Raw genomic sequence first — 21695 nt, 5'->3', positions numbered from 1 at the left:
CAATGAAAACATGCAGTTTGTAGCAGTGATACAGTTTTTATATCCCCAGTGCTGGGTAGGAGTTGATTGGGTCTTCATTAGGGCAAATGCTGGGGAAGGACTTAGAGGGCATGAATTTTCCCTTAGCATTGCAAATATACACCCTTGCTAGAAAAGCTGAATAAGGCTGGGTGTTGGGCTTCAGGTTTGGTAGTCAAAGCTGAGAGAAGAGCTTCAACCAGCTATTTTAGAAAGAATCAGATTTCTGGAAGTGCTTTATACAAGGTGTTACAAAGCAGCATCCAGTCTCTCTCATTACAGTCCCCATGTCTGTTCATACAGATTCCAGCAGGGCCCAGATCCAAGTGCCCTTACAACATGCAGGAGTAGAGTCCTGAATTGTCAAAGTTTTAATGCAATGATTTGCATGAAGTTGTGATTCAAAACCAGTTCAGAAGAGGTCTTTTTTGTTTGTTTGTTTGTTTTTGTTTGATGAAATGGGCATATGTGTGTGGTTTCCATTGGTTTGAGGTGGCAGCCAGTTGGGGGACTCAATGTGTTCATCAACACTGAAGATGGAGTTTGAGCTTCTGAAATCAAAGGAAATAAGTCATAGTTTGTAATGCAATGGTGTGTATTGCCAAAGCAAGCTGAAAACATTTTATTCTTTCATAGTCACAGAGCGAGGGTGCTCTGAGATCTTTAGATGAAAAAATTTATACTAAACCTTGCTAACTACTCTGGCTAAGTAATTAACAAAGCATCCCAACACCAGCACAAAACAAAAAGATAGCTGGACTAAATGCTGCATCTTACTTTTCTTCTATCCCAGGGAAACCCAAGAGGTGGGAGCCTTCACAAGTCTACCTGGGCAGGCCAAATTGCTTTAATTTGAATCCCTGCTGACAATTATACCAATGCTCTGAGATGTTTATGAGAGTTCTGAGCAGGGGATCCTTTTGAAAATAAATGGAGAAAAATGTTGACTGCAACAAGAGTCATTTCACAAAAAATTATTTTACTAAAATAGACAAGAACCCCTTGTTCTATTTAGAATGATTTATAACTGTTCCCAGCTGATCACAAAGTGTTTCTAAATTAAAAGCCATTAATTATAGCCTTATATAGATACAAAGATATGCAAGAAGTGCTTTGTAATTCCAGCTCTGCACTTCAGGTGAGAGCTTTTTAAATTACTTGGACCATTGGAGCCACCTGCTTGACTAAATGCTGAGGGCCCTGTGTTTCAGTACTCATCAGTGCATTGCAGTGTTAACATTGTTACTGATTTTTCTCATTTCTCCAGGGCAAATACTAATTAATGGATACAATTCACAGCTGATTAGCTGTAGTTTCTTCAGTAATTACATTCTCAGACTAACTGTTCAGAAGAGGATTTCTAACCCAGTTCTTATTTCACTCTAAGCTTAATTTGTTTTTTGAATTGTTTAAGTCCTTAAGATAATAACCATTTTATTTTCTTTTGTTGTTATAGGTACCATTAGATAATAAGGAAGTTTAATCTTAGAAATACTCACTGATAATTGTTGTGTGCCTTCAATGGATTTCCAATTCAGAGACAAAAAATAAATGTAAAGAATATTAGTTGTTATCCATACTAACAAAAGCTGAAATATTCCAGTTTCTGACATCAGTGCCTAAGTCATACACAATAGGGTCTTAAATATTATAGCCCAAGAACAGAATGACTTGAAGGATATGTACCTGTAACTTTTAGCTTTGACATTCCTTGTTACATAATTTGCTTCTAGTCTTAATAAAATGGAAAATTAAGTTGTCACTCTCTCTTTGTTTTACTTTAATAAAACAGAAAGGAATAAAACCACGTGGCAATCAGAACAGCAGTAGCTGTGGTGTGAGCAATATACATAGACCAAAACAATGTAGAATTTTACTTCTCAAGGTAAAAAATCAGCTGCATTTCTGTTGTGAGGCCCTGGAGCCCCCAAGAGCCCCTATATTAAAACAGGATGGGGGTTTTCCACACTTATTTATGTTAGAGTTGTACTTGCCTAGTGCACCTTTGCACTTGGGTGTCCTTTGAAAACTTGATTTTTTTATTTTTTTTTTGTTCCTGTAGAAAGAACAGCTCTATTTGAGCCATTTGAGTTTTTTATGTAAATCTTTCTTAGTTTGTCACTAACTGACATGAAAAATTCTCTCCTGTCGATCGCACTGTTGAGCTGAAGTACTGTGTCTTTGTGCAACAAATCCACACACACATCCCTATGTGCCAAAACAGTCATTTGAATGTGCAATTTTACTTGAATTTTTTAATCTCTGAACATGGGTGACATCTGGGCTTTTAAAAATGGATGACATTACTTGAGTATCTGCATAGCTGGGGATAACAGAGTTTTAATAGCTATGAGGCAGCCTACATATTGTGTTAAGGCCTCTGTTGCTGAACATGTGTTATAGGTTGAAAGATTCAGTATGATAAGTACACAAATGGAATTTGTTACTTCAGAATGAGGGATCCCATCTTGTATTGCTTCCCCCTGCGTGCGATTGTCTTCTAATTTTGTTGGTGTCAGCTGTTGTCGATCTGACAATTCAGCAGGTACACAAGGCTCCAATTCTTTGTGTCCAACTTTTCTTTTTTTTTTTTTTTGATCTCCTTTCACTTTTTGTCTTAATTTCAGAAATGGCTGTTGGAGTTTTTAGGGAAAACTCCAGTGAGTGGTCCCTCCAGTGAGGAATTGGAGAGTCAGGGTCTGAAACATTTCTCTACTAAAAACGATCAGAACCAAGTGCAGCTGTAGCAAATTGAGCTGAAGCAAAGTGGTTTTTCTTTCAGGAGAGGTTCAGCTGCTCTGAAAGCACAGCAGAGTTTCTTGCTTGGAAAGAACAATCTGTGCAAGTGCATGGTTACCCATCCTCATACACTGGTTGCGAGCTTATTCTGCTGTTAGGAGTGTTTGCTGTTGTGGGGTTGAGGAGAGGGCAGGTCCACCAAGATCTGGCAAGATAAAACAAAGCCTTCCTGAAAAAAATTGCCTTATAAAACTCAAAAATGGAAGTTAAGTGAAGAATGCTTAGCGTGGCTTTAGCAGCAGTGATGTGGTAGGGACAGCACAGGGGCTTTTCCCTCAGCCCTCTTACCTTGCAGTGTGCTCTGTGCCTGGTAATAACAATGTGCACATGTGAAAGTCTCTTTTGCTGGTAGCTGCAATGCAGGCCTGGTGTCTGTTCCTTGAAGCAAAGACTCTGGATACCTGCCTGGCTCCAGGAACACGTGCAGAATTAGTTACCAGCCTTACATGCCTTTGGAAGTGCTGTTGAAGGGCATAAGGCATGGTATTATGCTGATAATCTCTCTTTTCTGTACTTAGTCTGAAAAAGTCTTTTCTTCTGTGCTTAGAAGAAAAAGTACTTGAACAAATGTTCATACTTGAGAATTTGGAAGAAATGACTCCATGGCATCCGATAAAATCCCTTCTGATCACTGGCATGTGAGCAGACTTGCACCTCAGTGACAGCAAGTGGGTACTGGGCCACTCCACCCTAGGCAGATCTCGGGGTCTCAATTGTTCTGATTTCCAAAATCTTCAGGTGTTAATGTTCACTGGGGGCATGGGAGCTCAACTGGAATGAAGAATAAACAAAGGGGGATTGTTTGGCTTTTTAATTTCGTGGAAATAATGGGATTTTAGGAACCACATTGTGGATTCTCATTCTTCCCCTTACTGGCCTTCAGCTCTTTAAAACCAGGTCTACTTGGAATAGTAATATGCCAACCACCTCTGACTGCAGCAATCCTCCAGATCAGGATCATCGAGAGCGATATTGTAATCTGTGTCACGAAAGGTGTAGTTGAGTAGAAGTGACTTTTCTGGAGAACAGTCTTTTTCTAATGGACTTGTGATTTCCAAAGTCACCTCTAGGTCTGTGGGGTGGCTTTGCTGCATGGACAAAAAAAGTTGAAGAGATATGTATTTTCCATGTACAGACTGGGGCATGCAGAGTATGTAATAATAATAGTAAAAAGAATAAAGCTGAATCCAATCTAGTTCTGACTTCAAAGAACATCTGCAAAATTACATCTTATCTGTTTGCTGTTTTGTTTTTGTTGTGTTTTTTTCTCCTCCAACTCTTTATATGCCAGTAATGGGGTAAAGAAAAGTTTATCGTGGCATACATTAAATCCAAATATTTATTTTTCTTTCAGTTTGGAAACAATAACAACTACATGAACATGGCTGAGGCAAATAATGCATTTCTTGCTGCAAATGAGGTAGATGTTTTTATTTTTTATCTATGCTCATATTCTGCTGTTTGCTGTGATAATTTAACAGACTTTGAATGGATGAAGAGTGAAGTGCTGAATTTCTGCGTGTTTTATGGAGCACAAAATAAAGACTTTAATGAGAAAGAAAATAACCTGACAGCTCTCCATTACTAGTCAATTTAGCTGTCCATAAGGCTGTTACTTACATAGCATGTCAATAGAAACAAATCTGCTTTATGTATGGAAAAAAATTATGAACAGAAGGAAACAAATAAAAAGCACAGTAGGTGTACACTTGGAAAGCAAGCTTAGTAATAGTCATTACTAGCTAATGTTCTAATTTTTGTTATAGATACAAATGTTTTAATTTGGGTTCTTAATACTCATACAAGTTAGAAAACCAAAGCCAGCTTTGTTGCCTGAAGTGCATGTGCTACATGAAGGAAACTTCTGACCAAGATCCAGAACAAACCTGGAGGCTGGGCTGGCAGAGGCTGGCTGTGTTTGGAGGGGATGTATTTGATCACTGCCTTTGAGAATGGAAGCAGGAGAAAGGTATGGCAGCTACAGGCTCCATGTATTTGTTATGGTCACCTTACAGTCAGTTACTAGACCATCAACATGCCAGTGCTGACCCCAGCTCCAGACCAAAACAGCTCATGGCAAAAAACCCAACAGCTCTGACTCCAAAGGGAAGGACAGAAAATGCAAGATGCACTGTGTACTGTGTGCATGGCAATATGGACAACAAGAACTACTGATGTAGGGGGCACGCCATAAATGATCCTCCCAACACAAGGAAAGGTCAGAAAACTGGGCAGCCCCGATTTTACATGTTGTAAGTCAGGATTCAGTCGCAGGTATTCCTGTGCACTTCTAAAAACAGTGATCTCAGAGAAAATGAGCAGAAAGGTGTAACAATAAATATGAAGGTTAGAATTAAGAGTAGGATTTTATGAATCATTTATACAATGGTCACCATCTCTTTTTACCCAGCAAGACTGCTTAGATAAGGGAATATTGTTTGGCACTAGCTCCAGTGTTATTTGTGATAATGAACACAAACCCCATCTGTAATGACAACATGATGTTTCTTTCTGTAGAATTTCTTTCCTACATTTGAATCAAACATTGATGAAAGCTCTGCTGCCAGCAGCTGTTCAGAGACAATTTAATTCCAGCTGTGATAATTCACCGTGTCAGACATTGGCTGTTATATGTTGATACAACAGTTCTCCAGATTTGCATTTTTATCAAAAGGAACAAATGTTTTGAACATTTCAGTACAGATGGCATTTAACCATGCAAACAGTTCTGTTTTTTTTTAAAAAAATATGTAAGATATAAATATTTGAAAAGTTAATAACTTCAAAAAATGTGATTGGTAAGATAAATCTCACAAATGTTATACCATCTTCTGGTCATAACAGCACCTTTCTGCAGTCCCAAATTGCACACTATTCAGGCTCTTTTTACAGACTGAATAGCCCAGTGATTTGGATTTAAGACTGTTTTGCTAAGAGGCTTGCTTTCTTCTTAGATTACATCTATTTTATCCTCACTCTTAGGTCCATTATATTTTTAAAATATGTATATATATATATACGCATATTTGGACAAGTTATAGAGTTAAAATTAAATTCACATTTAAAAATGTTAAGGTATTCATCAATTTACTCTCCCATTTGTAGTAAGCTATAAGTACTAAGATGAATGCTACTTTTCTAAGTAAAATATTGTAATATTATCTAGCTGTATTCTATATTTATACAGCTGTCATAGATTTATTCTGTTAGATGGGAAAAAAAAGATCCAGTCCTTATAATTACTAGTATCTCATAGATATGTCAAGTAAAGAGAGGTTCAAATGTAATATAATAATACTGATTTCACTGAACCCTTTTGCTTGAACAAGGAATAAAAATATGATTAAGTGTTACTGTTCACATTAAAGCATCAACCTAACTTTGCAATTACCACATTACAATGTATTTAATTATAGTGGTTTTACATTACATGAATGTAGCTTTCTCAGTATTATTTTGGGCCTGAGCACTGCTGAGCTAGGAAGCCCATTTTATTCCTGTAAATAATGCCTTAAGAGTGTAATCCTAGAGCACATTCAGGCTTAGAAGCCACACATTTGCTTTGTGTTTTCTGTCTCTATGTCATGATTACTACGACTCATTTTAAAGCACCTTAAATATTTATTGAAATAATATTTCAAGTGTTAATTACAGTGGTAATGAAAACAGCCAAATGCCACATATCAAGAATGAGTGTTTATCCGTATTGTTAATGTGATATGTTAGATTTCATTAAGCAGTAATGGGGTAGCAAATGAGTCACAAATTACAGTTGCATCTGTTACTAGACCACATTAGTGCCAAAATAACTGCAAATGCAGCCATAGGGTTATGTTCATTAGCCAACCACTTCTCCTGGCCAATCCATCCTTTGTGTTTGTCCATGGGAAGAAAAATTCACACCTTTTGTAATATAGCAGCGGGGAAGTCAAACATCTCCCTAATCCAGGCCCAGCCTTCACATCCAGAATTAAGTTACAGCCTTGCAGTTGGAGTGAAATGGGCAGAGTCTCAGCAGACTCTGATGGTGCTGCAGACTGCAGCAATCTGGGACCTCATCATTTCTGGTGTGAGACCAATAATGACAGCTGACAGGTTCTATATGCAAGCAAAGGTTTTTCTTGTGTTTCAGTTTCCATCTTCTCTCAAGCGGTTATTAATTTATATCATCATTAACAGTTTGAAGGATGACAATTTGCAGCAGTTAATGAGATCTTTCACTGAACTTATCATTTTTAAATTAACTGGCATTAAGTCACTCTTTCAGACAATGTAATTAATACATAAAACAATTCTTCCCCCCCCAACTTGAATCGTGAACTAATGCAAACAAACAAATCCCAGAGCAGCCTTGCATGTCCAGAACAAGACAAGAGTGCCTATTTTAGGATTGCCAACTGCCCAATTTCATCAAGACAGTCCTGATTTCGGTACATTTAAAATGGCCTAATTTCAAGCACTGAATTTCTATTATTAAGTAGCAGTGGACCTGAAATAATATATGAAAGTTCATTTAACTCTCAAAAAATTTGAATAAGCGTAGCTCATTTGTTTCCCAAATAAAAGTCAGCAATGTTGAAGCCAGATACAGACTCTACTTGAATAAAGATTATCTTTGACAGACACATGCACACGTACAAACATGCACAAACCCTGAAGATAACTGGCAGTAAATGTTTTGCTCAAGGCATCTTAACAGGTGTTTAGTTCATAACAAACCTACTGTTCAAACAAAGCTGGCTTGCTTCAGAAAGCACTGGAAGCTGCTGTAATCACCCTCACGCTTTTATACTTTTCTCCTCCAAATTACAACCCGTGTTTAAAAGGGTTTATTGTATTTTGGGAATGGAAAAGAAATGAAGACCAGAATGATAATATTTCATGTTTGTTAGTGGGTGAAAGGAGACAAAAGATATGAAATGGTCAGTGCTGAATTCTGTGTGTGCTACAAAATTGTCAGTGTTTTATGAAGCATGAGAGTAATGTAAGCTGTTTGTGCTATTTTACTAACATATCAATAAAGTGGCAGTTTGTTATACAGCCAAATCCAGTGTAGCTGATATTTGGACTAACAACAGACAGATGTTGCTAATTAAATACACATTAAAAAACTGTTAATACTGATACTGCATTAAAACCATATGATAATGAGACTTAAATCTTTAATTGGAATGATCCACAAACCCCTTCAGCATATTAAACTTAAAAGTTTTGTTGCTTATAAAGTTTGCATTTGAGAACAAACCAAGATTTGGACTGTGGGTGTGGAGGTTATTGCTGAGCTCAGTGTGCCCTAACGTGGTTTGCCTTGTCCTGTCCTTTTCTAGCAGACGTTCCATACGCCGAGCCTTGGGGACGAGGAGTTTGAAATCCCACCCATTACCCCCCCGCCTGAGTCAGACCCTGCACTGGGGATGGCAGATATACTGCTGCCCTTTCAGGGCCTTGGTGACCAGCTGCCTGCACAAGGAAATGAATTTACACCTCAGTTCCCCCCCCAGAGCTTGGATCTTCCCTCTATTACAATATCCCGAAATCTCGTGGAGCAAGACGGTGTCATCCACAGCAATGGATTGCATATGGTAGGTGTGGTTCTTTGTGTGTTCCCGTTGCCTAATGTTGTCTGTCAAATGTAGATTCGTGTCATCTCTCGGTTTTCATTGACCTCTCAGAAGATGTGTATGATTTCTGGGGAGCCTGACCAAGCCTTTGCCAGCACTCTGTATCATGTGCAGGCGTGTTGTGTATGAACGATGACACGTGTTGTCAGTGGTACACGGCAAACAATGATATACTATTACTCAGTTCCCTAAGGCAGTTGGCAAATGGTTAAGGGTTTAATATTGGTGGATTCAGCAAGATAAACGTAGTTGTTAATATGCAGTGCAGTACTATACTGTGAGTGAACAGATCTCCTGTGAAGAAGCAATCAGGGTTTATAAACACAGAATTTTCATTTTGGGCACCATTGACACCCCATGTGCATCCTAAGTGCTCCTAAAATTCAAAAATGGGCTATACAGTTGACACTGGCATCAAGAATTGAAAGGCCATTGGGTTGGCCAGGGTGAACTGCAGCATGTAGAATGAGTTGCTTGTCTGTATTTGAAGTGTAGGACCCACATCTGAGCACCAACATTAAATCTTGAAAGTGCAGTACTGAGAGTAGCTCAGAACAAGATTGGGACACAGATCCAGCCAGCAGGAAAAAAACATGTATTTCCCTATATTCTATCCACTAAATCTTTATAAATGAAAATTGATTTTTATTTTGTTTTTAACTCAGAAATGATAGGGATGTATTACCCTGATCATACTCAGAAATACAGGGCCATAAAAAGACTGTTCTGTCCAGTGCTCTTGTTGGCCATAGAAGCTGGGGCAGGGTGGTATTCTGTTCCTGGGCTGTTTCTGGGCCCTCCAGAATGGGGAGGGATGATCTGGGTGTGAAGGGCTGAGTGACAGTGACTGTTAGGCTTATTCCAGTGTTAATCAGAGCAGTCAAAACCAGGAATGTATGAAGTTTCCTCCAGAACCTACACACACTGTAGGGCTATGATCTCCATGACAGGGTACACGGAGCAGTTTCCACTTTCTTGCTGTGTTTCCCTTTCAGCTTTGGGGGATCTCCCATCATGGGTTTCTGAGGGCTTTGTGCAGTAGCATTCACACTCCCAGTGATGAGATACAGCTGTGAGCCAGTTTATCCTACTCAGCATTTTAGACTCAGTGGTTACAATTAGAATTAGCTTCTGTATTGCATCTTGAAGAGTGAGTGAATGTTTAGCTTGAACAGATATTTTACATCAACCATATTTTTTTCTGATTAGCTATTTTACATAGGACCTTTTGCTAAACTTGGTGTAGTGAAAACACATTATTTACAGCTGGACTGTAATAAAGGTCGTGTTGTTATGTTGTGATTTCATGTAAATCTTCTTTTTTATTTTTCTGGCAAGTGAAAATTAGTTAAAGATTTACAAACCAACACGCAGCAAATATTTCTCTGTAATTCTACAGGCTGATGACTTCATTGCAAATTTTAATATTTCTTTGGAGGTCATGCAGGGTAGCTAGCACTAATGCAGAGTAAAGCACAAACTGCCCACTCCTGAGGAGGTACAGAATTCCATCGTTCCGTGGATCCAAAACAGGGTCTCCCTAAAACAGGCCTTGAAGGACATGGTACTTGTTTTAGATCCCATTTTGCATGGGATTCTGTTTGCACTGGACATGTAGGGTGACTGCTGATGATTGGATTAACAAAACCTGAGAGTCAGGAATGTTGTGCCTGAAAACGAAAGTAATGGAGCGTGTGTACCCTGAAGACAATGAAAGTTGCTCAGAAATGTATAATAAATATTGTGGGCTGGATCGGTGTTGTGTTACGTGTACGAGTATCCTCTCAATGTTACCAGGTGGTTTGTAACCTGACCCAGTTTTGCCCTGTTGATTTTGCATCCTTTCACTGAATGTGATTCTTCCATGAGTAAATGATGTCACCTTAACAGTTCCAACCAGAGGAGGCCTCCTGGTTAGATATCTCCTTGCTCACCTCTTCTTGCACCGAATGGGAGGCTTTACATCTTTGCCTTTTTCCTCAACTGTGCAATGTAGAAATTAATGGCATAGTTTACACTGACTCCGTTGGTAAGGATTTGTTCCCATATAGGTTGAGGAGCTCTGCCTTCTTACCCCAGTAGTCCAGTGGTATATTTTAGGGTGATTGCCAGTTCAAAGCTGTGGATTGGGAACGTGTGTGCAGTTTTGCTGCAGAGAATTGATGAGAAATTGCGTGATTTGATATGGAGTAGCCACATAGGGAGGTTTATGTGTCAGACACTTCCCCACGACTGCTTGATTTGTTTCATACTGTGAAATGGAGTGGCCCCTGCCATTGTATTCTAGTTAGTAGTCTTTTCGTAGTCTGCTCATAAATGCTGGGTAGTTTCATGAAGTTTAAACATATTAACAGAGGGTCCTTGCCTAGGTTTCCCCTGAACTCACATAGCTCTCGTTAGTACTCAAATTTTCCAGCAATTAATCTGTATTTAAAAAATAAAAAACGAAAACATGATATCATATTTTCTGTGAAAAATATGCAGTTTATTAAAATGCTAAATATTTATTAATAATATTAGAATTCATCTTTAAATTAGACATTTCGTGAATTACCTTGCCTTGGAGCTATAAAAACTTTATAGCAGCAATAAAAAAATGTAAAGGAGGCATTTTGACTATGAAATTTCATTTCATGGTCAATTGAATTTACTATATCTGAAAGAACTAAAGATGGGGTTGTAAAATAATTATGATGTTCGTATACACTTACAGAACAATGTTCTTATCCAGCGATACCGGGATAGTCTTATTTAAGTGCTGTATTAATAGTGTATTGCTAATCACTAAAGCTTCTTGAGCTGAATACAAACTTAAATTATTTTAATAGTAACTGTGTTGAGTTTATTGCATATCTTGTGAAGCGTTAGAGAGCTTTACTGTAAGCAATATTTAATTTAGGTAAATGTAGTCTTACCCTGTTGCGAAGCCTGGTAGAAGAATTTCACCTTGAAGAAATGTCACGAGATTTTAAATCAGAAACGTTGAAAAAATAAAATGGGCTCGGACAGAATTATGATTAATACTGTGTGTCTTTGGCTTTTTTCTATGTACTACCTGACATGTTCACCTATAAACTTGAATACAGAATCGCCAGAGGCATGGTTAAAAATAGGTTATGTCAAGGTTTTCCTATGTCTCCCTTAGGGTATGGAGTTGGCTAGCTACCTCATAATGCCTCTGCAAGTATCTCACATATTTCCCACAGGAAGACCAAAAAAAGGAAAAGAAAAGAAAAAAAAGTCATTCTTTTTTTAACATATTCTTTGTGTATTATTATATTGAAAATATCATTCATGGGGCAAGAAAAATATTTATTCTCAGCATAAATGTGACCTAGCAATTACTGAAGATTTTATTGGTGAGTTAACCATTGTTTCTACTATTAAGGTATACATATTATGGAAAGAATGACAATTTGTCACAATGCTGATTAACTTCATTATTATTGGCAACAAACACAATACAGTTATCTTTACAGCATTTTTTAACGTTTAAAAACAGGGAACAGCAACAAAAAGAGGAGATAAAACGGAGGCATTTTGATTAATTTTAATATTTTAATAATATGCAAATAAAATCTAATGCTCAAAAAGGAGTCACTGAAAAATGCAGTGTTGATGTACATTTGACTTCAAAGAATGCATGGATTTACATGATGCAAATATTATCCCTATAAATACTTGAATATAAATAAGCAGAAATCAACAGCTATATCCTCATTAAAAATCAACCCCCAATATTTTATATTAATGCTCTCTTTTCTGTTGAGCTGCCCATAGAAAAATTATTTTAATCTGGAAACTGTGGCAATTCTATAAAACTACAAGTTGTGCTCCTGAGAGTTCCTTTTTTTAACACCTCTCTCTAATCTGCCCAGCCTGCTGAGTAGCATTGACATCAGTAGTACATCAATTTCAGAAAGTGGATTATTTTTACTAGACAGCTATTGTGACATATTGGGTCAGTCATAAATGAAAGATATTCATGCAAGCATGCAATACTTGTAATGAAGTCTCACTCTGACCTTCTGTATGATTGATTCTGTAATTTAGTTTTCTCAGGCAGTGCCTGAAATGAAATGAAATCATGTTGAACAAGTTTTGAATACCCACAGTGCACCAGGAGAAGAAAAATCTGCAGCCCCAGAGGCTTGAGGGAGAGCAGCTGAACGATTTATCTCCATGCTATTATAGCCTTTGCCAGCATTCAACATTTCTTTTTTTTTTTTTTTTTCTTATTTGGCTTAAGTACTTAATTCTGCAGGTAGCTGTAAATGGGAAAATAAAATGCTGTTCAGATTTAAAATGACAGGACAGGAGTATGTGCAGGGGACTGATAAAATATCTTGAATAGAACTGACCTTTCATGTAGCTGAAAGTTACTGGGGGATTCATCCTCATAATTACCATATAGATTATTTTTATTTCTTTCCTGCAATGAAACATTTCAGAGAGCAGTAGTGCTGATTGAATGAAAATTGAACTTGTTAACATTCTTTTCAGCTTAGCCTGTTGTACATAACAGAAGGTTAGCTTTGATGAATTTCAAAATTCTCTTTCTGATATCTAAGAAACAGACAGTAAAATAATTGTCTCTTTTCAGTCTGATTTTTTTCTTTTATTCAAAAACGTACAGATGTTACAAAACCAGACTGATAGTTTTATATATATTGCTTCCTACATTACTTATGCTGCTAGAGAAAATATGTTTCCTATTTGATGAATATTTGAGCCTGTTTATATTTTATAATTGTTGCAGTGCTGCCAGTTGCAGTCAGGATTCTGCACAGATAAGGCTAATTCATAGTGGAATATGCTCATCTTTAATTACATTACTCCTTAGGAGTGGCACTGTGCTCAAATCAAAGACATGATGGTAACTATTGCTTTTATTTAAAGAAGAGACTTTTTAAGAGACTTTTTAAATAAACATCTCAGCAATGTGACTTCAAAGAGATGAGTTGTAAATTTGAGCTTATTAAAGGCTGCATACAAAATAAATATTATTGTTTCAGAAAAGTGGTATCTTTTACTTACAGCTCTAAGTATTTTTAGTAGTTTATATTCCCAATTTACTAATTAACTTTAATAGATTAACAGGAGATTGCAAGACTAAAAGCTAAAAGGGTTGCTTTAAAATTGGCAAAAGATAGTTATTTGACTACTCACCTGACTGGGTGTCTCTCATTTATATGTTTTATTTTCCTTTACAAAGAAACTTATTTTTACATCTCTCTTTTAATACCCAGTCAGTAGTCTCCTATCTAGAGAGAATGGAGTAGGTTTCCATTAATAAAATGTTATAACAACATTGTTTAATGTGTTGTAGATGAACCAGTTATTTCATGGGTCATTAATGTGTTTAACGCCTGGAATGGTCTATTAAAACAAGCCCTTGTTATTGTTATGAACATGTTTATTTTCATCTTTGATAAAAAATACAGAACAAATTTCAGAAGTTTATAGTCATTAATTTATAGGAGGAGCAACTAGTCTTACTAAAAAAAAGAGGTTCTCTTAGTGTTTTCTTATTTCTATTTTTTCTTTGATTGCTGTGGTGGATTGCTAAGTTCAGGCTTTAAATCAGCAGTGTTAGTCTGGTTTGTATTGGCCTTTCCAGCATAAATGGCAGCTGTTATCACTGCTAGTTTTAATAACTTGTGGTACCAGGAAAAATGCATCTCAAGTAACACTCAATTAAAGGATGGTCTGGTGGCTCAGATCAGTGACATTTGGGCATATACAGAACAAGCTGGACACTCTAAAATGAGACTTTTAGGACTCGGGAGCTCCAACTGAGCTGAGCTGTGACATAGGTTGGAGCTTTGCTTTTGAACTTCGAGTCTTTACAGAGTAGGCTTGGGGTTTTTTTGTTTGGTTTGGTTTGGTTTGGTGTGTAATAAGCTGTTTTATTTTACACTTGATGATGTAGTTGTGCATTTTGTAGTTACCTTTCAGAGCATGTGTGTGCCCAGCTGAAGGGGCCTTGGGGGCAGGTGGACGATGGCTGAGAGCCCTGGAGGCAGCAGTGGCTTTGGCACAGGGGCTCCATGTTCTGACTTTGACCCGACATGAAGATGGTGTTAGCCTGATCATGTACTAAATAACAGTGTGAAGATTTTCATACCCATTGTAATACTCAGTGTGGATAATATATTTACTTTTCTGAAAGATGTGCTCTTCCCTCCTTGCTTATTGGTACAGACATGATCGGCCATCTGTGAATGAGCTGCTGTGGTTGGAAAGGGAAATGTATTCTGCTGTTCTTAGAAGTAGGCAACTCATAGTAACTGCTAGAAAGGACCTGTCCATAGCAAAGTGGCAGCAGTTACCAAAGACACCTGTCTGAATAGCAGGCACTGCTGCAACTAAAAATAAAATAATAAAAAAATGAAGCAGGTAGGTTATTGCCTATATAGATACATGAGAGACATCTGCATGAAAGAAGAAAAGCAGTGTAACATTGGCAGAACAGTCTGGGGAAAAAGACTGTAACTATTTTATATTAAGAAGTACCTAAATCAAGACCCATCAGCTCCAGAAAATATTGTGAGGTGCCGTATGAATATGGAGAAATGGGAAAAGCTGAATTGGAGCGGAAGCTGAGTCTCTGATATTCCTGAGAACTGAGCTCAGAAGGACCTTGGATGTATATGACTGTGGACACCAGCTGTGCATTAAGCCAGGACCACGGCTTTGAGTTATTCCTCCTGAGTTTAAACTCTCAAATCAGGTGCTGCTTTCTTAAGCCAGACAAATGAGGCAAATGCTGGAACTGGTCTGAATATGTTGTACCTGTCCAAAGGCTTTGTTGGGTCCAGCCACTCCTGCTCTTGTGAAATTTGAAAACTTCCTTTGAAATTCCTGCCATTCTCTGCTGTTACCACCCATGTTTCCCCTTGGACAGCTTACCCAATACTCAGCTTCCACTTCAAGTTCTCAACTGATGAAGAAATGCAAAGTCTCTTTAGAGTTTTAAATTATTCTTTGTTGTCAGGTATCCGGAAGAAAAACATACCTGAGTCTGGTAATACAAAACATAATGAGACCTACTTTTCTGATATGCTTTAGAAACAAACAACAAGCAAAGAAAATGCATAGAAAAGAAAAATCCCCCAAAACACAAAGTACCCCTGAACATAACTACCAACACTTGCAGCAATTTTTAAACATACAAATGCCATGTAGCCCCCAAGTCTGTCCCCCTGCAATTCCTTGCACAATTCTTGTTACCTTTGATAATCTTTGTTAGTTGTCATGCTCCCTTGCAGTCTCTCCCCATGTTACTGCATAATAAGGACCTTTGAAGTCTGCCTTTGATTTGGGAGCTGAAGCACCTGAAGTTGCAGAGGTTGTAACAAAACTGCTAACAGCGTTTATCTGACATTCTGGGGCTTAATTTCAACTATCCAGGATTTGTTTGCAATGTGTCTTCACTGTTTGCATACATCAGACCTAAGCTTGTACTGCTAATTTGGAGAGAAGCTCCTCATGCCAAGAGACTCATCAGATCAGAGCCCAGATCTGTGATCTGAGTCACACATGTATTGTGATCATGCTGTTGGGTACCTTGTCCAAAAGGAGTGTGATTCAATATGCTTTAAAGTATGGTAGATGTTTGGGAAGAAAAGAGTGGAGAATCTGTTCTTAAATGCTTCTATAAAATGGTGCAAAGATTAAACTATAAAGTAATCAATTAGGTTGGCAGCAGCCACTGTGGATGGGTGGAGGGCTATCACCAGCCTGTCCTGTGGTTGTCTGCAAGAACAGAAGGACTCGGTAGCAACTGAGGCGGCCAAAAAGTGTCACCTCTTCAACCTGTTTTGGGGATCGAGTGAGGAATCTGTGGGGTCACAGAAAAGTAAAAGGGTGGGAACAGAGTTCCCAAAGAGAAAACACTCCATGCTAGGGTGGTGGGGCATCTCCAGTAAGAGCTGTAAGCATTTCAGAGAAAAGTCTTTGCCCGTTAGTTTGGCAGCTGTGTGATTTTGGCCTGGCTGTGAGCTTTCAGTATTTCTTCACCCCGTAATGCAGCGTTTTATTAGAGATTCACAGCTAACATGCTGTGAACGAGCTGGTTCCAGCAGAGGCTGCAGCCTCATGTTGCAGAGGTAGTGAACCCTGGGACCTGGAGCTGTATTGGTCCAGCAGGTGCCTGGACTGGTTGGCGCCGTCCCTGGGCACCTTCCAGTTTGGAATCACATCTCTGAGATGGTGTTGCACTGCCTGGTGGCAGTGTGCTCCTACTGCTTAATCCCTGGACGTGCTTCCATAGAAGAAGCTATTTTCACTTGTGGTTTGATAGTCTCACATCACACCTACTACCTCCATAAGTGGTGTAAGGAAAGGGTTAATGAAATATGCCTTAAACAAGCCCTCAGTGGTGAAAATTGTTACAGAAAACACCAGTGCCTGTACACAAAGCACAAAGGGACAAAATTTCAGTTCTAGCCTTGTCAGGCAGGAAAAAACTGATACTTTTCACTGCAACGCTATTGTGGCCCATTATGGAACAAGTGAATACCTGGGCAAGGGCAAGAAGTGGGGTCACAAATAGGATGCTTGATTTTGGGGGTATTTGTCTCGTACAACCCACAGAACAGACCTCCAACAACCATCAAATTAAGACCTGAGCATACACGATGGCAAAACCACGTCTTATTCTCCTCTCTCATGCTAACGAGGGAGTGAAAGTCACTCCCACCTTTGCTTCCCATGCAAATAAGGGACTGTACAAAGTGACTCAGAGAGTGAAGAGGGTGGCACCCACCACCAAGTGCCCTGGGCACTGAAGGACCAACTGGACAGCAGTAACTTCTATGCCTTCTACTTGCACTATCTCTCTCCTTGTTCCTCTCTCTCTTTACCCTATACAATTAATTTTGCAAAATAAAGTTGGCATCTGGTCTCATTTGCACCTTAATTTGGGCAGAGGACTTTATTTAATATCTGTGGAATCTGAGCAGGCATCAGGCTGTCTGCTCGGAAGGGAGGACTGTGCTGCACAGGGGAGGATGAGGAACACTGGCCATTCAAGGGGGCCCTGCAAGCCTGGTTGCAGACCAGACCACAAAGAAAAGGAAGGGACAGTAAATCAGAAAGATTCCAACAAAACATGTTAAATTAACCTGGAGATTGCAGCTGTATGAGGGCATTCCATCACATAAGAAGGAAATTAATAACTAGAGACACCTGAGGGTGCCAGAACAAAAGATAGTTCCTCAGTTTTGAGGAACCAGTCAGTGGCCACTCGATGTTTGTTGGTTTTGGTTTTTGGTTTGTTTTTTTTCCTCTTCGTATCCCTTCTGAGGCTTATGTGTGAACAGAAGAGAGTAGTACAACTGAGGGAGCCCAGAGACCAAGAAGATGCATATTCTTCATGTTCTTCAGGCAGCAGAATGTGTGTGAGCGTCCTGTCACCAACCCATCTCTTAGATCTGGAGACATTTGGGTTTTTTTTAGGAATCAACATGTACTGTTTGTTGTAGACTGTATTTGGGAATCAAATAAGGTAAGGTTTACTTTTCTGCAGAGACATGAAGTAGAACATTGGAGTTTTCTCATTGCCAGGAAAAGAAGCTGCTGCTTATAGGATCTTCTGATAACTACATTTTGACAGATCTATTAGTGATGGCGATATCTGTGGAGGGGAGAGGAAGGACAGTTCTTCAGTGGTGGCAGTATCAAGTGCAACTGTTTTGTATTAAGTAAGGATTTAATCTCTGACGGAGAAAAGCATCCTGTTAGTTTGATTTGTTTTGATTGGCAGTGAATTCCAATCCTGTAAAAATTTAGATTAATGGATTCTTTTATCTGTAGTTTACTTGTGGAGAAAAAGAGTATTGAGGATTTCTTCTAGAGATATGCTGACTTGCCTAAAAGTAAAGGGAGTAATTTACAGTCAGGGACAACAGAGGATTTCACTCTTTACGTTGCAGTGCATTCACTTCAACTTAAATATATCCTTTAAAATATTACATCAGCTTATGTTATATTGACAGTGATGAATTCCTCAGGCAATAGAATATATAATGGCTTAAGTCAACTTCTGAAACCAGGGCACAGTGAGCATAACCATAAATGTTGGGTTTTGCTTAGTTATTGCTTAGTTATTTTGGTTGGCAGATTTCTCACTTCCCTTAAACTAGCTCATGCAGTGTAGGGTCAGATCCCAGCCCTACTTCCTCCTGTAGGCACTTCCATGGGCTCAGTCCTGATACAGCTAGAATCTTCCTGGAGGTGTTGACTATTTAAATGATGGAAGGCTGTAGACATTGATTTTAGTCAAGACTTCAGTATTGCTCAAAATATTCTAAAAAGTAATTTCCTAGTTATATTTTTAATTATCTTGTTGAATGTTCCCAGAGATTAAAATTATATCAGGGTAGAAATTCAGGATAAAACTATAGTATGGAAATGATTCTTAAAATACAGAGTAGTTAAGTGGAAATTAGGGCATCTCTCAATGTAATGGCTGGATACATTTATCTGTCAAAATAAATACTAACTGTTTACAAAGTTTACTAAGTACTGGATGCTTAATGAGTTGCTAACAGAAGAATGAACTTATCTTTTATTACCGTAATTTTTTCCCATGGTACTCAAGGGTATGTTGAAAAACACCTTTGATAATACTGTATCAAGTGCAGGAGTTCACACATTCCTTTTCTTAACTCTCTTTGCTCTGTTGTTTGCTTTCCAGTGTCTGTTGATGAATGGATATTTTATCAATTTTAAATTAGTTATTTTTTTACAAATCAAAGTAAAACAAGCTATATATTTGTCATATGCCATGAAACGTGTCCTCTTGACTAAATATGACTTCTCTGGCATGATGGTCTAAATAGATTAGAACAGTTGAAAGTAGGATAGTTTGATGTACAGATATCCTTAAGGTTCCTTTGATGAGGCCTTCTTTGCACCAAATGCTGAATGTCTTTATAATGTCTTTATAATAAAGCATATTTTGCTTTTTTTCTAATCCATGTATATAATTAGAATCATAGAATTGTAGAATGATTAGGGTTGGACGGAATCTTAAAGCTCATCTAATTCCAGCTCTCCCTGCCATGGGCAGGAAACCTTCCTCTAGACCAGGCTCCATCCAGACTGGTCTTGAGCTCTTCTGGGCAACCAGTTCCAGTGCCTCACCACCCTCACATTAAATAATTTCTTCCAAATATCTAATCCAACCCTACTCACTTTCATTTAGGAGTCATTAACCCCTTGCCCTGTAGCTGAAGAGGCCAGAGAGGTGACTCAATAAAATGTCTCTATACCTTAATTTTTTTGTAGTACTCATAGGATGACAACAGAAAGGTCTGAGTCAAAGTCATTCCAGTCTGCAGAGAATTACACAAGTTATTTCTCTTTGGTTTTTGTTTTCACACATTATATCCTTGTTTGATTGTCATGCTGAGTAAACCAGTGGTTGAGCTTTGCCTGACTTGTGTTAAGATCACCAGGTTTTGTGTAACTTCAATCTAAGACTGTAAAGCAGATCAGGCTTAATCAAAACTTGATACTGTCTGCTTGAGAAGTTCATGAATTTTTGTCAGAACTAATCTGTCATTTTTGCTTAACGTTACCAAAAATCCTGAATGCTCATAATACTGGCATATCACTTTTACTTCTGGTTAAGTTTATGTAAAAGAGCTTGTGATATTCTCTAAAATTCTCTCAGGATTCTCAGTGGATTATTTTTGGAGACATGAGTTTTTCAATTTCATATAGTAACATAATTAAGATGTCATGTGGATGCTTCAGTGCACTTGCATTTCCATGCATGCTTCTGATACGGGATGATTTTTGTTGTTAAATGTTTCTTTGATAAACATTTCGAGCATGATGAAATGCCACTGATCCTTTCGGTTTGTTATTGGTGTTTGGTACTATCAGGGCAAAAATAAGAGTTAAGATAATTGATGGAAATTTTGAGGTTTTGATTATAGGTCCCTCTTTAGAAAATTTTTGTTTGCTCAGGAGCTATATAAAAATATATCCACTAGCTTCTTGCTGCCTTCTTGCTACTTGCCAAACCACTGTACAAACAGAAAAAATGGTTTATACTTCCTTGTCTGAAAGCTCTTTCATAGGTACCATAGGTTGTTGAGGCCCACGACACTGTATTCCCAAGTAAAATGAAATTCCCATTCCTTTCTTTTTTTTTTTAAAGTGCAGGAAATACAATGTTAGTTGTTTTCATATGCACATATAATGTAAATTATAAGGGATTGGAAATTTTATGAAACATTTTCTTTTATATAATATGTCTTATCAGTTTGGTGCTAAATAGAGTTTAAAAGTATTGTTGTTGCCACTTCTAGCTTTTACTGAAGTTTTTAAGATTAAAAAAAATGGCTCAAGAAATTAGGAAAAAATGCAGAAAAGAAAAACTGAAATTAAATAAGTGGATGTAAAAACCACAGAAGCATCAAATAGTATCAGAAAAAGGGACAGTTAAGAATTCATGGGCTTGTGTATAAAATTAGATTCTGGGTCAGTGCAAGTCAAGAGAATTTAGTCTCAATAAAATCATAGATGCAACCAAAATGACAAGACGTGGAGTAAATGGTTTGTAACCCATGTCATCACATTTTGTTACCTCGGTGTAGAGGCCAGAAAGGCCTGTATTGTGTAGCAGTAGAAGGAGAACAAAAGCCAGCCTTTTAGGGTAGAACACCTCCAAGGAAGTACTGTCTGCACAATAATGAAGAAAGTTAATTTTTATGAGAGAAGGTTATTCTGATGATCTTCAGCTTTGCTGAAAAAACCATCAGAATTACTGCCATAAACTCATGTCTGTAAAATAAAATGATCGGAGTAATGGGCAGAGAGTGATATCGTTTTACAAAAGACTTTGAATAACTTCCAGATGCCACTGCCAATACAAGTCACAGCCAAAATGACCCTGTAGTTAACGGTAGTAAATTTTCACAGAAAGGTGCCCTGAAGCAAATGTGTATTTCAGCCAATAAGTCTGATGTTTTGATCTTTCTGTATCGAGTACTCTACTTTTGGCACACAGACTCATCTCTAAGGAACTACAGTCCTTCACTGAAAATATTAAAAGAATTCAAGAAGTAGGAAAAGCAGTGTGGTGTGGTATGGCATGGATTATGAACCAAGCTGGCAATGGCTTGGAAAGCATGGGGAAAATGAGGGGTGAGCCCTAGTGCTTAGGATCAGGATCATGAGTTTGTGAGGTTAACTTTATCTGTACTGGATCCAGGTGCAACAGTACATGTACTTTTATGC

At 38.1% G+C, this 21695-nt stretch overlaps 1 protein-coding gene across 3 annotated transcripts in view; it reads left to right on the top strand.

Moving 5' to 3' along the window:
- Positions 1-21695, top strand: part of TOX3 (TOX high mobility group box family member 3) — a 123852-nt gene that overhangs the window by 94094 nt on the left and 8063 nt on the right. For 2 of the 3 annotated variants that reach the window (XM_064671160.1, XM_064671162.1), the window contains 2 exons: positions 4172-4237; positions 8148-8399. In XM_064671160.1, coding sequence (XP_064527230.1) covers positions 4172-4237; positions 8148-8399 — 318 coding nt within the window. Of the gene's footprint in view, positions 1-4171; positions 4238-8144; positions 8400-21695 lie in introns of all 3 variants that reach the window. The other variant, XM_064671161.1, reaches the window with a different exon arrangement.

This window comes from Pseudopipra pipra, chromosome 14, assembly GCF_036250125.1.
Source record: "Pseudopipra pipra isolate bDixPip1 chromosome 14, bDixPip1.hap1, whole genome shotgun sequence".
In the NCBI taxonomy this organism is placed as follows: domain Eukaryota; kingdom Metazoa; phylum Chordata; class Aves; order Passeriformes; family Pipridae; genus Pseudopipra; species Pseudopipra pipra.
This window is presented reverse-complemented; position numbering and strand designations above follow the sequence as displayed.